Here is a 14,765-nt window from a genome sequence, read left to right as displayed (position 1 = left end):
TATAACCTGCCCGAAATTCTGTAATCAAAATTATGATTTTAACATTAACCTGAGTGTAGAAGCTCTCTTTAACGGCATAGCCGTGTAGTGCCTCTAAAATGTAAAAGCATTTGGCACAGCGGTGTGCTCGTAACTTATTTGCAGGTCCCCAATTAAAACCAGAAACGGAAAGAAAGAAAAAGAAGTAAAGAGGGGGCATTATTACTGCACAGTCGGTCACAGACTGTCCCCCTTCTGAATCACATTCATGAACACACAGAGCAGTAGTGATGATGATGATTACCAATGATCCCGTTCCAACACGTTTTCCATTCAAACCGATTCAAAACCAACGACTCATATAAACGCGTTACAATATTGACGGACTTCCCAAACTTCTTCTTCCCTCATAATAAAACACACAACGAGTAATAATAAATATTTAACCTCCAGAGTCCAACAACTCTTCCTCACGAAAACCAACAATGCATCTGCGAGAAACAAAATCAAAATCCCAGAAAAAAAAACCAATTCAAAATTCAATTTCACAGATCTTCTTCATCCAGTTAAAAGATTTTTTTACTGTAGAGAAATACAAACAGAACGAGTTTTATGAAGAAATATAATCAACGGTCAGATTTTAGAAATCATATTTACTAACATTCTGAATTTTCTCCTCCCCCTCCCTCTCTCTTACTAAATTCAGCATTTAATTTTTCCTTATTTTCTTCTTATTCTAGGGTTTCAGTGTAATTTCTGAGTAATAGTCATACCGTAGTCCTCTCAATAGTCATTATCATTCAAGGTAGAAGAAGATGATCTTCATAGGATCTGCTGTTCTTATTGTTATTATTAATGCACAATGTTTACTGTTACATACACATAAAACCATGAAACAGAGGTATTTATAAAATTTAGGGTTCGTTTTTTGTTTCTTACACAGAGAGATGGGCTGTGGGAATTCTAAAGTAGATGATCTACCATTAGTAATTCGTTGCAGAACAAGAAAGGAATTGATAAAAGCAGCTGTTGATCATAGATATTCACTTGCTGCATCACATATTACTTACTTTCGTTCTTTGAAAGATGTTGGCGATGCTCTTCGGAGATTTGTTGATGAGGAATTGATTATTGGCGGCAGTAATGACCATCTTAATTTATCGGAACCGTCTTCACCAGTATTAACACTACCATCAGAGGAAGGTAAGAAACCCAAGAATAATAATAACACTACATCTTCATCTACTTCAATTTCTCATAATCATCACCACGATGACGACGGTCACTTGCATTTTGAGGATTCGGATTCTAGTGTAAGTTCAGATTCAGTTTCATCAGGTCATATACATAGTCATGATCATAATCATGATAGTCCTCCACATTATCACTCAGAACCACCGCCAATTAGACAACAACAAGAACAGCAACCTTATTATTATCCGTCTCAACCAAATTATTATCCATCTCAACCAGATTTCTATCCGTCTCAACCTGATTTCTATCCGTCTCAACCTAATTACTATCCGTCTCAACCTAATTATTATCCCTCTCAACCTGATTATTATAATAGTCAATCTCAACAACCAAGAATGAATACATATTTTATGAAGAGATCAGGTACTCAAATTCCTTCAATGATTTATGAAGAACCACAGTCACATTCATCAAGTTTTTATCCTAGTTACCCTCAGTATGGAGGGAATGGTGGTGGTGCTGGAGGATATTTTGGGGTTCCAATGGGTTTTCCTTCTTCCTCACCTCAGAATCCGCCTCGTTGTGATCCTAATTTTCGTGATCCTTATGGTTATAATCAGCCTCAGAGGAATGCTGCACCAAGTAGACCTCCATCTCCACCTCCACCTCCTGCACCTGAAGTTTCCAGTTGGGATTTTCTAAATCCTTTTGATTTGTCCGAAAATGCATATCCTAATTATCCTGGGCCTAGATATGGAAATGGAACTACCAGCAGTAGTAGTCCTGATTCTGTTGAAGTAAGAAGGAGAGAAGGGATTCCCGATTTGGAAGATGAAATGCTGCAACAACACCAACAACGTCCCACAAAAGAATCACACAGGGATAAACAAAGATTCAGGGGAGTTCCTGATTCTGGCGACGGCAGTTCTAGATCAATTCATTCTAATTCTAGAGGAATTCCGGGTACAGGGGAAGGCACGTCTAAAGCTGTGCCAGCAGCAAATGTGGAGATTAAAACAAATTCAGTTGAGGAGAAAGAGAGTAGTAGCAGCCCGGAGTCGATTACAATAACAGAAAGTAGTGGTGGAGAGGAGGAAATAACAAGGAAGAAGGGTGTAAGTTTTGAGATGGATATGCCTTCAGCGGCCTCACTTCAAGATAATAATGGATCCTTAAACCCAATTAACTTAACTGCAGTGTCCACAAATGTCACACGTGACATTGATGAAGTTGTCAAAGAAATCAGGGATGAATTTGAGGTTGCTTCAGGTTATGGTAAGGAGGTTGGGGTGATGCTTGAGGTGGGCAAGCTGCGTTATCAGTCTACTGGTAATGCACTTAAAGGCACCATTTTATCAATGCACTTAATAATGTCTTTCAGTTGTTAGCAACTAATACGAAATTTCTTGCTGAGTTCTTACTGTCATGTCAAGTCTCTTTAGAAAGTGAAGGTGTCACTCCATTAACCACTTCAGTTTCAGTCACATACTCAAATTTTACTAATTTTGTGATAGACTTTGTGCAAGAGAGTTATATCTTTTGTTAACAGCTATTGTTGAGCCAAACGAGCTGATACCGGCTTATTGACAGCAGCTGTAGTCTTAAGATATGCATAAAAGGAGGTGATTAAACAGAATGTGTATAGATGCTGACTAGAGAGAGATTGTAAAATTCCGTCTTTCCTTGTGTGAGGTTTGTGTAAGTTACGTAATACTTACTGGGTTGTTTATGAACCTGTTGTCCCCGTGCAGGGATCTCTTCCAAGATTCTGAATCTGGTAGCACCTACCACATCGAAACATTCACACAATCATTCTACGCGATCACGGCCTGCAAGTGTAATGAAAATGGCCAAGACAAACTATGGGGAACCTGAGGAGTTCAAATTGAGCTCAGGAAGCCTTTCCGCCACTTTGGAAAGACTCTATGCGTGGGAAAAGAAACTTTTCAAGGAGGTTAAGGTATGATATGCAGTACATTTACAGGTTTCTCAAATTTTCTTTAAGTGATTATATGTAGATTTATGAAGCTAATTTCTTTTTTTGAGCTGCTGCATTTAATTCACCAAGCATGACACAATAATTAGCTTTAGATCCTGGATGCTTTCACATTGTTAGCTTAGAAAAGGCCGTGTATACCCGAGAAGAACAGTGTATCTTTGGGAATCATGTGTGTGATTAAATTGAAGAGATGGACTTGTCCAAATATATATGGAAATTTTGATCTGGTCAAATCAGATCGGGATTTTAGTGACAAAATGGAGATGGTTCTGAGTTAGAGTCCTTATCAACTTCATGCCCTAAGAAGGTTCTGTGCTAATTGGATGGATATCTTCCCCAACTGTTCTTTATTTATTTTTTTCTTTTCTTCACATTGGCAAATGTGTGTAGAATCTTGTTGTTTGATTTGCAGTTTCACCCTCACCTTGTCCCACGTTAGAAAACCAAGCTTGTTGCATATTCTAGATGGATGTGGATGCCTTGGTCCTTAACCGTTGATGATTTAGACGTTGTCCACTTACATGTATTCATATTCTGATTGTGGCCACTGGTGCTTCGTTGTTACAACTTTTTCCTGTTCATATCTTGATTAATCTTTTTTAGGTGATTTTAGGATGAGGAAAGACTACGGGTTGTGTATGAAAAGAAATGTAAGAGGCTGAAGAATTTGGATGATAGAGGCGCAGAATCCAACAAGATCGAAGCTACACAGATTGCGATAAGGAAGTTGCTCACTAAAATCAATATCGCTATCAGAGCTATCGAGTCTATATCAAGCCGAATTAACAAGTTAAGGGATGAAGAACTGCAACCTCAGATAACAGAATTGATTCATGGGTATGCATTGCTACTTTTCAGATTTATCTACTTCTCTGACAGGCTTTGTTAACTCCTCACCTGACTAAATAATCTTTATGAAGATCTAAATCTTTTTCGTAGGGTTTTCATTCGCATCACTTATCTCATCCTGTTTATATACCAAATGTCATATTCTTGTAGCTATTGGTTCTGTTTTTATTTCTTTATTTTTATTTGGTGTCCTCTCCCTGGTCTCGTGAATCGTGATGATCATCTTAGAATTTTGTGATGAGGGGATAAAAGCAAAGAACAATATCCACATTGAAGGCTAATACACATCACTTTTATACATTGCTGAATTCGTACTCTTAATCCTAGGGTTATAATGGACGCAAACTGTGGAGTTATAAGTAATATACAAAAACCTAGATATGGAAACAGGAACATCTTCGCTGGAAGGTAGCCTGCATGTAGGTTAGTCAGTCCACTTCACCTAAATGCTAGGCTGCGCCTGTAGCTACATTTACTGGTTCATAGTCATGTGAATACCCAATTAAAGGAGTCGTAGCATTGCCTCAAGTATATGTGAGCCTATGAGGCGCGTATTGACAATAAGGAAGCATTTCTGCTGTGTATGAGCAGGTCAGCTTAATTGCTTGCAGTATCCTGCGCAAGGAGATTACAATTAGTCCGGATACATCTCAACATGCATAAAAATATAATCCTACTTTGCAGTCCATATATCATTAAAAAATCAAACCAGAGATGAAAAGGTGTTTGAAGTATCTAATTTTTACTAGCTCTTGATGTTCTGCAGATTGATACGAATGTGGAAGAACATGCTCAGGTGTCATCATAAGCAGTTCCAAGCGATTGTAGAGAGCAAAAATCGTACTCTTGTTGCAAGAACTGGTGCTGGACGAGATTCAAGCTTGAAGGCTACCGTGGAATTACAAGTGGAGCTTCTAAACTGGAGCAACCACTTTAGTGATTGGATAAGCACTCAGAGATCTTATATTGAATCCTTGAATGGCTGGCTCCTGGGTTGTCTTGTTGAGGAACCAGAAGAAACATCCGATGGCGTCATGCCTTTTTCCCCTGGCAGAGCTGGTGCTCCCCCTATTTTTGTGATCTGCAACGACTGGTATCAAGCATTTGATAGGCTTTCAGAGACTGAAGTTGCAAACACCATGAATGCGTTTGCTTTGAGCTTGCATCAGTTATGGGAGAGACAGGACGAGGAGCAGCGACAAAGGCTAAAAGCTGATTACCTATCCAAGGATTTTGAGAAACGGCTAAGAACCCTCCAGAAGAAGGAAATCAAGACCAGGAGTGACCTGGATACGTTATCTGAAAAGTCTGTTGTTCCAACTGGAAGTGGAGTTTCACACCCACTGGATGATCTCAAGGTGGATCTAGATTCCATGAGGAAGAGGCTGGAAGATGAGAAAGCGATATACAAAGAAACAGTTAAACAAGTTCATGAGGCTGCATCTACCAGTTTGCAATCTGGTCTTATTCCAATTTTTGAAACCCTTGAAAACTTCACTTCAGAGACTTTGAAAGCTTACGAGAGTGTCCGCATACAGAACGTTGGGCAACCTGCATAGGATGGAGAATTTTGTCTTCTGATTTTAACTTAATGTGCAGCACCTTGGGGGCTGCAAGGAACCTAATCATGGTAGCCTTGGCTAGTGATGCATGTACAGAGAAGATACACAAGAAAGTGGCAGTAGTGCAGCAGAATTTCCAATTAACATAGTTAACAAATAGATCTGGGACTGGAAAACTTGGAGATCTGGGACTGGAAAACTTGGAGATCTGGGACTGGATTACCGGTTCTGCATGGTGTAGCAAAGTAGTTAGACAGGATTTGTACATAAATTCATTTATTGGTTGATTGGTTGGTCAGTTAACAAATAGATGGACGGAGGGTTCTCTTGTAGTTGAGAGAAAGTTCTGAAATTAGAATTAGGTAGATATATAATTTTGTGGATGATTTAATGATGAAAACCTTGTGTTATTCAGAGAAAAAAAAAGGCCAAACAACAAAGAAATAGAAATGTTAGAACGGATGCTCGAGGGAAATATCAAATATTAGTAAACACCCTCTGCTTATAGTCAGTCGCTACTGCTTTCCGAATTGTTTTTAGCTTTGCATTCCACAATAACCTTGAAGTTCTTCAAATATTTTGGAGCTTTACAGTCCGAAATAGGACTTTGACACTGATGATGGAGATCGGAGTCCTTGCAACACGCCTTTTAACGGCAGCTATTATTATAGCGAATGTTCAGTTGAATCTACATGCTTGGTATATCAAGTCTGTTATTAAATCTACGCCAAACTTATTTTTTGGTTTAGTTTGTTGAAGTCAGTTACGATCTAGGTAGTAGTCTTAAGAAATTCTAAGTTGCTCTTGAAGATTGAACATCACATGCTTCATTAAAGGGTAGTAACTAAGAATTGTGAACTCTTTCCTCTGTATCTAAAGCACTCACTCGTTGGAACAATAACTAAGACATCAGTGAGAATCTGAATTGACCCTTTGAATAGGTCTCCATCTTATAGAGAATGAAAATACGAGTTCAACAAGCCAAAAAGTCTGTTAAATGACTAAAAGTTTTGGGTGAAATACATCAGAAACGTGACTAAAAGTCTAAATTAGTCGAGTATTTTATGATTCCTTTCCTAGGCAGGGATACTACTCTTCTGCCGGCATTTTTGATTGTCATATTTGGCTAGCTTCCAAACCATGTGATATTTTTTTGCTTCCAAAACCAATTCTAATTAATCTTACTTTGTAAGAGACAATTACAACTCAAGTAAATATAGTTTTTGCTAGTAATTATTTATACAATTAAGAAAGACAATGTTGCACCATATAACTATTTAGAAGCCATCTGTGAAAGTTCTTATCTATAATAATTACTTGATGTCGGTATCGCTGTAGTACAGTGGTAAAGTCACTGGGTGATGATACCAGTGACCTGAGTTCAAAACTCGTCAGCACCAATTTTTTTACATATAATGCATAATTTTTACAAGCTTCTAAGCATACAAAAGATTCGCAAAGTAAATGAGACTGCTTGAATTAAAAAAAAAAACTTAGTAACTTAGCCTGGTCATTCACTATAAAAATAGGATTGATGTTGCTTTATAAACTATCCCTTGAAAATCGTGTAAGGGATGCATGAGGTTGTCCTCCATCTCTTCTGATCGTTTATGTCAAGGGTGAGACTTCAAAGACTTCACTTAGGGATCACGAAGTACATGACGACCTATCATTTTGATAGTTCTGAATCTCATATCTTGATTTGATTGTTCATATAGTTCTTGTCTATTCTAAGTTCCTTTTCTTTTGCTGTAAGGGTATTCAAGAATTATTGAACAAATTCAAGATTCAACAGATATTCATATATAATATTTAATATTAATACTTGTTGGTCGGAATACATATTTGAAGTTTCGACAAGAATTCAACTAAGACTAATTTTAAGGTTAGTTGTTCTTGTAAGGAAGATTTGATTAGGTATACATCCTAAGGAAACAACAACACAACTACTCGTCTTGTTGAGGCAGGGTAGCGATAGTCTTCTCAACAGTTTGGCAGCATCTTCGAAAGAGAATAACCGTTCTTCTAAGTTCTTCAAATGAAACTACTAAAGTGAAATGGCGTTTTATTTGCTAAGAGTTTTCAGAAATGTAGGAATACGAACAACGCGCGTAACTTGGTAGGTATATTTCGTCTTGATTCAATGTATATTCAGTCTAGTCTGGGACCCGAAGTTTTTTTGCACATGCAGTTTTCGTCGCTAACAAAATCTTAAAGCATAATAATTGATTGATTGAAATAGCAAAGTAGTTGGAAGTTTTGCGTTAATCATTCATCTGATTCAAGAAAATATTTTAGAGATTATTCAAGGATATTTCTTGTTCTTTTTGTTCATTGATTAAGGTTCATACAAGAAATAAGTCTATAGGTTTCAAAACAAAAAAACTGGTGGTATATTTGGTATGCTTCTCCTTCTTATATATGTCTTTATTATAAATTGTCTTGGTTTTGCTTTGTTTATCGTTGTAGCAAAATTATGGGCGTAAATATGTCAACCTTATAAAAGGCCATATGATCAAGTTCTCACATGACCTTTCTTGATTCATGACCGACTATGCTTTCGGATAATAATATTTTTATTTTTTTTATGACTACTTTTACCTAATTTATATTTAGTTTCCTCTAATAGGAAATAGCTTGTGGGATAGAGAAAGGGTACTTTCCTTTTATATGTGGAAATTGTTACCTAAACAACTTTTTGATGCACGTAGGGTAAAATGTGCAGATTAAATGTAGAGTAGTACATATATTTGGGATTAACGTCATTGCATGTGACTTGCTTGTGTGCTGATGTAAAATTTGGCACCAATGTGAAGCCTAGATTTTATGAATTTGGAAAACTATTGGGTGAATTCTCAACTCGAGGGTCTAACTCCACATACAAAATGGTGATCAAAAGGCAATTAACTAATGCATAAACTTGCAAAGTAAGAGCAAACACTATTAAGACAATATGAAAGGTAGCTAGTATAGTTGTCCCTATACCTAAACGATTAATTATTATGCGATACTAAATGAAAGCCAGATGATGGAGGCATATAATAAAGAATCGGTGATTTTTAAAGCAAACATTCTGTCAGCTACAAATGCCAAGTATTATAGCAGCCAAAAGCAATAAAATGAGTGATTTCTTTACTTTGTTTTCTTGTAGAATACTTAGTATCCAATAAAACCAGAGAAACTTTTGATTTTTGGGTTCTACATGGAGATTTTTTCCGTGCTTGTTGTGAAATGACTAAGGTACCAAGTACACTACAATCATTTTAATATCAATATACTACACATACACCTTGTGTAATCTAATATAGACATGAATTGTCAAGGAGATTACTTAAACAAAATGTACACTTGATATATATCGTAAGTTCGAAACTGGACCAATCTATGGATCAAGCCGAGTGTTGATTAATGTTTAAGTGTGTTTACTTTAATTAGGAGTAGAAACACAAAAGCAATGTAATGCTAAAGTAAAGTAAATCACATGACATCCAAGACATTGTTAACGAGGAAAACGGAAAGGCAAAAAAATCTCGGGACCTAGTCCAGTTTTAAATACTCTCAGAACTAAGCCGCTATATAAATTGACTATCGCAACTTCGTATAGTGGAGATCAAGTAAACTAGCCGTAGTTACTCAGTTTCTTCAGTTTTCCCGTGCCTACAACCAATCTGGTATGCGCACATGAATCTCAAGAAAAAGCCCACTATTTCAACTCGCTTCACCCGTTGTGAATACTTCATTAACTAACCTTCCTTGGATCGTTATCCGAAATAGTAAATGACTAACATGTTTCAGTAACCTCTCTGTCAATCTTAGAAATTTAATCAGGGATAAGTTGAGTGCAAAAGTCCTTCCGTTTAATCAATATAAACTCCTTTGTTGGTTATAGATCAATTAAGATTATACCTATCAAAATAATCAATCTTAGTGTATAAACTACCAAAGTAGATCTCAAACAGAAACAACTAGATAGATTATCGATTTGTACAACAAGATTTGATGTCTATCAAGATAAACATATCGTTTGATCCGGGTGAATCAAGTGTGCATGAAATATCACAAAGATCAGAATACAAAATAAAATCTTATAGTCTTTGTTAGAGCATTGCTCGATCGAACTCACAAGTATTTCTATCTCAAGCTTGTTGTCAAATTTAGTTATGAAAGTTATATCTTGGTCTACAATTAGTTAAGTCTCGGATTAGAATAGAAGTGTAGTTGAGAAACATACATCAAGGAATTCATCATTGCGTTCTACCGTTTGAAGGCGAAGATCAACCGAAGCTTTTGGAGAACTTCTTCAAAAGGTAAGTGAAGACCGAACCACTATTTCTCAAGTTATATTCATCTTTATATCTATAAAACATTGTCGCATGACTAATTAGACTATTGTGTGCATATCAAGAATTTCTAGTCAAGTTTATCTTGGTAATTAGTTCTCGAAATATATATGACTAAGCTTAATGAACATTTGTTCATACTTGATGAATTTCGGTTAAGAACAATTTTTTGTTTGTAATCTAAATTGTGATTCAAAATTAGCGTTCGAAAATAGCCTGGAACAGTGATTTGTGTCATTGATGTTATTTTGGAATGTTTCGAATTGATCTAGAGAGAAATATAGAACTACTGAAAATCTGGATACAGGACATTATGCATACCAATGTCACAAACTGGGAAAACTGTTATAGGTCCGGAGCCGTAGTACATGTACCCAGTACACGTACCGACGTAGCTATAATTCGGCAGCGGCTTACTGGTACGCATACCAGGTATCCAAACCACAAAAAGTCTATGAACTCGTGAACCTGGAATGGCACGCATACCTATTATGCATACCGAAAAGGAATTGTTGGTTCTGAAACCAGTGTGGTATCCATACCCGTTATGCAAACAGAAAAAGTTTTGTATGTTCCGGAACTTATAATTGTCTTAAGGGTACACAAACCCGATACATTTACCATGAAAAATATAGTCACGAACAAGGTTTAAGTACACGTACCTGGTACACATACTTACCCTGTCGAACATTTTCAGATGCACATAAAATTATTTTCTAATAACATTATAAATCTCTAAGAACACTATATAAACATGATTAATCACATTATAACCTAGGGTTGTGATTCAAATTTAAAATCTTTAAGTGTTAATGAAAATGATTAAGCTTATAGTTCAATCGACTAGTTTCGGTTAACCGTTTATGAACAATGTCTTTGTATACGGTTCAGTTACGGTTCATCCTAACCAGAGTGTATACCTTGATATATGTCAATCAAATTTCAAAGATTCATCTAATGGTCGATATTGATTGCTTGGTTCCAAATCTATCTTAGCTTAAACCTTAAGAAACCTATGGTTTGAAAGTCTATAAAAGGGGAACCTCAAACAAGTGGGATCTTTGAATCCCGACACTACTTTTTGTGTATCCTAGTTGTAAACTAGAGTCGTCCTCTTCCTAAAACCCTTTTAGGGTTTAGCGACTAAAAAGAATTCATAGGGATTCGTGAAGCCAGGTCCATCTATCGTCATCTTGATTGTTCAAGTATCCTGATCTTGTTTGATTGTTGAGATTTCTCCATCAATCAAGATAGATAGTAATCACAAAGTTCTCTTTGTCTCAGACTTTGTTGATTCCACAAGTTTAATACTTATGAGGTGAATAATAACCTAGGCTGCTATTCGGGAAGCATAAGTTCGAATTTTGAGGTTAGCTAGACTTTGTCTATTGCTATCGATTTCCAGTCTCACCTGATCTATGATCAAAAAAGAAATCATACATATAGGCTTATCTGTGGGAGGCAGATTGGTTTAAAGTCTTTAATTGAGTTTAAGCAACTCATAGGCTGTAAAGGACGTTAGCTAAGGGAATCAATTTCCCGGAGTCCTGCCGGAATTCAAGAGGCGTAAGGAGCGCGATTGTAACTGAATTGCTGTGAGGGTTTAATTCGGTCTCAACTACATTACAATCCAAAGTTAATTGGTAGTAGGCTAGTGTCTGTAGTGGATTAATACTATTTAGTGTTCAATCTGGACTAGGTCCCAGGATTTTTATGCATTTGTGGTTTCCTCGTTAACAAAATTTCTGGTGTCTGTGTTATTTCTTTTCCGCATTATATTGTTTATCTTCATAATTGAAATATCATAGGTTGTACGTTAATCAATCAAAATAGATACATCCACCCTTTTTATTGGATTCGACTTGATTGATTCTTGGATATTGATCTTTGGAATCCTCCAAGTAATCTCACACGCAAATTAGGTTCACGGACTTGTCTCTGTAAACTCTCTGATTGTAGGAGAAATAAATATAACTCTAAATATTATTCCTTGATTGAGATTCATTATGTTGAACTCTCGGGATTGTATTTAAGTTTGTTCATACAGGTTGCCTCAGAAAAAGTTTGTGGTGTATTTTGATACCCCCATGTTTTCAATTGGTATCAGAGCACGCAAACAAATTTGAGATATAATAAGTCCGTGTTTGAAGCAATCTGACTAAATGGAAAAGAGTGCAATCTCGATAAACGTATCGCTAGCATTCGATGGATCGAATTACTTATGGTGGAAAATTATTATGCATTTCTTTTTACAATCCTGTGACTTTGAGACATGGAAAATTGTAGTTATTGGATACGATGCGCCGACAGTTGTTAGAGACATAACCAATGTTAGGAAGCCAATAGGAGAATATTGTGATACCGAGATAAGTGTTGTAAATCATAATTCTGACGGGTTAAACGCTATTATCCACGCCATAAGCCCAGATCTTCATCACCATGTGACTTCGTGCACTAGGTCTAAAGATGCTTGGGATATCTTAGAAATCGTATTCGAAGGGGATACCTCAGAGAAAGAAGCTAGGCTTCAAAACCTGAATTCTGACTGGGAAAATCTACGTATTTCTGATGAAGAATCGTTTGATGAGTTTAATCAAAAAGTGTATGGAATTGTTAATGCATGTTTTGCATTAGGTAAGACCATTCTCCAAAAGGATATTGTGATGAAAATTCTTCGATCTTTACCAGCAAGATACGAATCTAAGAAACATGTCATCATGGAAGGAAATAACTTTCAAACTCTCTCCAGAAATACTCTAGTTGGAAAATTAAAGATCTTTGATCATGAACTGTAATCCAAAGCCAGAAAGGATATTGCGTTCAAGACACTAAAAGCAATGAATTCTTAAAAGTGAAAGTGTTGATAACTCTGTGAACAATCTTGTTGATACCGATTTTTCAGATGAAGATCTTGATAACTCAGTTTCATTGATCACAAGAAAGTTTAGAGAACTTCTTAGGAACAGAAATAAACGGCTCACTAGAGAAAAGCCTCCTACATCAGCTAGGCCACATAATCGTATTTCGGTCAAAAACAGAGATTCTAACGATACTGATGATGAGGATATGCCACAGTGCTTCAAGTGTAAATAGTTCGGTCACTTTGCTAATGAGTGTCCAAATCGTAAGAAATATACTGGCAACAAGAGTGTTACCGCAAGCTTGATGAAACATATGATCATTAGGATTCCGAAGAGGATGATGGATCTAGTGTAGCACTCTTGGGAGAAATTATCAATTTTGATTAATGTAGCAAAACTCATATCAATCTTGATAATTTAATTGATGACCTTTCATCAAAATCATTGGAGGATGTTATGGATTTTTCGCATACTAATGAAAATTATGTTAATGTTTCAGATACAATACGAGGAAACCGTAAATGCAGAAAACCCCCGGGACCAAGTACAGTTTTGAATACTCTCAGAATTAAGCCGATATACAAAGAACAAAGCCAACTTCGTATAGTTGAGACCAAGTAATCAACCCCTAGTTACTTAGTTCCCTCAGTATCTGCAAAAGCGGGAGTCTAACAACCACACCCAACAATTCGATTAGCAATCTGTATGGACAAACTCCAATATACTTTCTAGAGAATCAACTAGACAGTCAGACTCAATCTAGATAAAAGTATATCAAATAGTTTATATCTCAATCTCTCAATTTGATCTTTACTCAAGCAAAAGAAATCTACGAGTCTTTATCAAAGAGAGATAACTTGGATGGTACCAAAGACCAATATCCAAGTGTCAATCAATTTAAATCAACAACCAAAAGGTCGGATATTCTAATTAATTGAACAACGCACAACCTGTGATATTTCAATTATATAAACAAATATAATGCGAAATAGAAATAAAAAGACACCAGAATTTTGTTAACGAGGAAACCGCAAATGCAGAAAAACCCTGGGACCTAGTCCAGATTGAACACACACTGTATTAAGCCGCTACAGACACTAGCCTACTACAAATTAACTTCGGTATGGACTGTAGTTGAACCCCAATCAACCTCATACTGATCCAAGGTACAGTTATGCTCCTACGCCTCTGATCCCAGTAGGATACTGCGCACTTGATTCCCTTAGTTGATCTCACCCACAACTAAGAGTTGAAACGACCCAAAGTCGAAGACTTTAATAAACAAATTTGTATCACACAGAAAAGTCTACGATAATAGATAAATCCGTCTCCCACGAATATACCTACGAGTTTTGTTCCGTCTTTTGATAAATCAAGGTGAACAGGAACCAATCAATAATACCAGACTTATATTCCCGAATAACAACATAGTATTATTAATCACCTCACAATAATCTTAATCGACGCAGCGAAAAAAGATATTTTGGAATCACAAACGATGAGACGAAGTGTTTGTGATTACTTTTCTATATTTCCTACCGGAGATATAAATCTCTAGCCAATTATTACAATCGTAATCGTAACGATAGAAGATGCAAGATCGGATCACACAACTACAAGAAAAGTAGTATCGGTCTGGCTTCACAATCCCAATGAAGTCTTTAAGTCGTTAACCTGGTTTAGAAGAAGAAACCAAAGGTTAAAGGAGAATTGACTCTAGCTATGCAACTAGTATCACAGTAAGGTGTGGGGATTACGTTTCCCAGTTGCTAGAGTTCTCCCTTATATAGTTTTCAAATCAGGGTTTGCAATCAATGTTAGCTTGATAACAAAGCATTCAATATTCACCGTTAGATGAAAACCTGATTAGATTCAAGCTAAATTTTGTCAACCGTTGGATCGAAAACTTAGCTTGTTACACACAAATGAAATGTCCAATTTTGGGTTTACGAACCGTTCCCAAACATTAAAATTTGTTGGT

General features: G+C 36.4%; 1 protein-coding gene across 3 annotated transcripts; it reads left to right on the top strand.

The window, feature by feature from the left end:
• The first annotated feature begins 386 nt into the window (after positions 1 to 386).
• LOC113356405 (nitrate regulatory gene2 protein-like) lies at positions 387 to 5,646 on the top strand. 3 transcript variants are annotated; one of them, XM_026599524.1, is made up of 5 exons: positions 387 to 611; positions 923 to 2,502; positions 2,925 to 3,133; positions 3,786 to 4,009; positions 4,788 to 5,646. In XM_026599524.1, the coding sequence occupies exons 1-5, from the start codon at positions 592 to 594 to the stop codon at positions 5,578 to 5,580; spliced, it is 2,826 nt and encodes a 941-aa protein (XP_026455309.1). In that variant the 5' UTR covers positions 387 to 591; the 3' UTR covers positions 5,581 to 5,646. The 3 variants fall into 3 exon arrangements, with proteins under 3 accessions (XP_026455309.1, XP_026455310.1, XP_026455311.1); XM_026599525.1 differs by having other exon boundaries at positions 720 to 2,502; XM_026599526.1 differs by lacking the exon at positions 387 to 611 and adding an exon at positions 728 to 784.
• Positions 5,647 to 14,765: the final 9,119 nt, after the last annotated feature.

This window comes from Papaver somniferum, chromosome 3, assembly GCF_003573695.1.
Source record: "Papaver somniferum cultivar HN1 chromosome 3, ASM357369v1, whole genome shotgun sequence".
NCBI classification, from domain to species: Eukaryota; Viridiplantae; Streptophyta; class Magnoliopsida; order Ranunculales; family Papaveraceae; genus Papaver; species Papaver somniferum.
Note: the sequence above shows the minus strand (reverse complement) of the source record. Positions and strands in the feature narration are given on the sequence as shown.

What these genes read in the sequence shown, in the direction of transcription:
- LOC113356405 (XM_026599524.1), top strand. Translation starts at nt 592, where the DNA reads ATGAAGAAATATAATCAACG. An exon ending in AACTTTTCAAGGAGGTTAAG is followed by an intron (nt 3,134 to 3,785) that starts GTATGATATGCA and finishes AGGTGATTTTAG; the next exon opens with GATGAGGAAAGACTACGGGT. An exon ending in ATAACAGAATTGATTCATGG is followed by an intron (nt 4,010 to 4,787) that starts GTATGCATTGCT and finishes GATGTTCTGCAG; the next exon opens with ATTGATACGAATGTGGAAGA.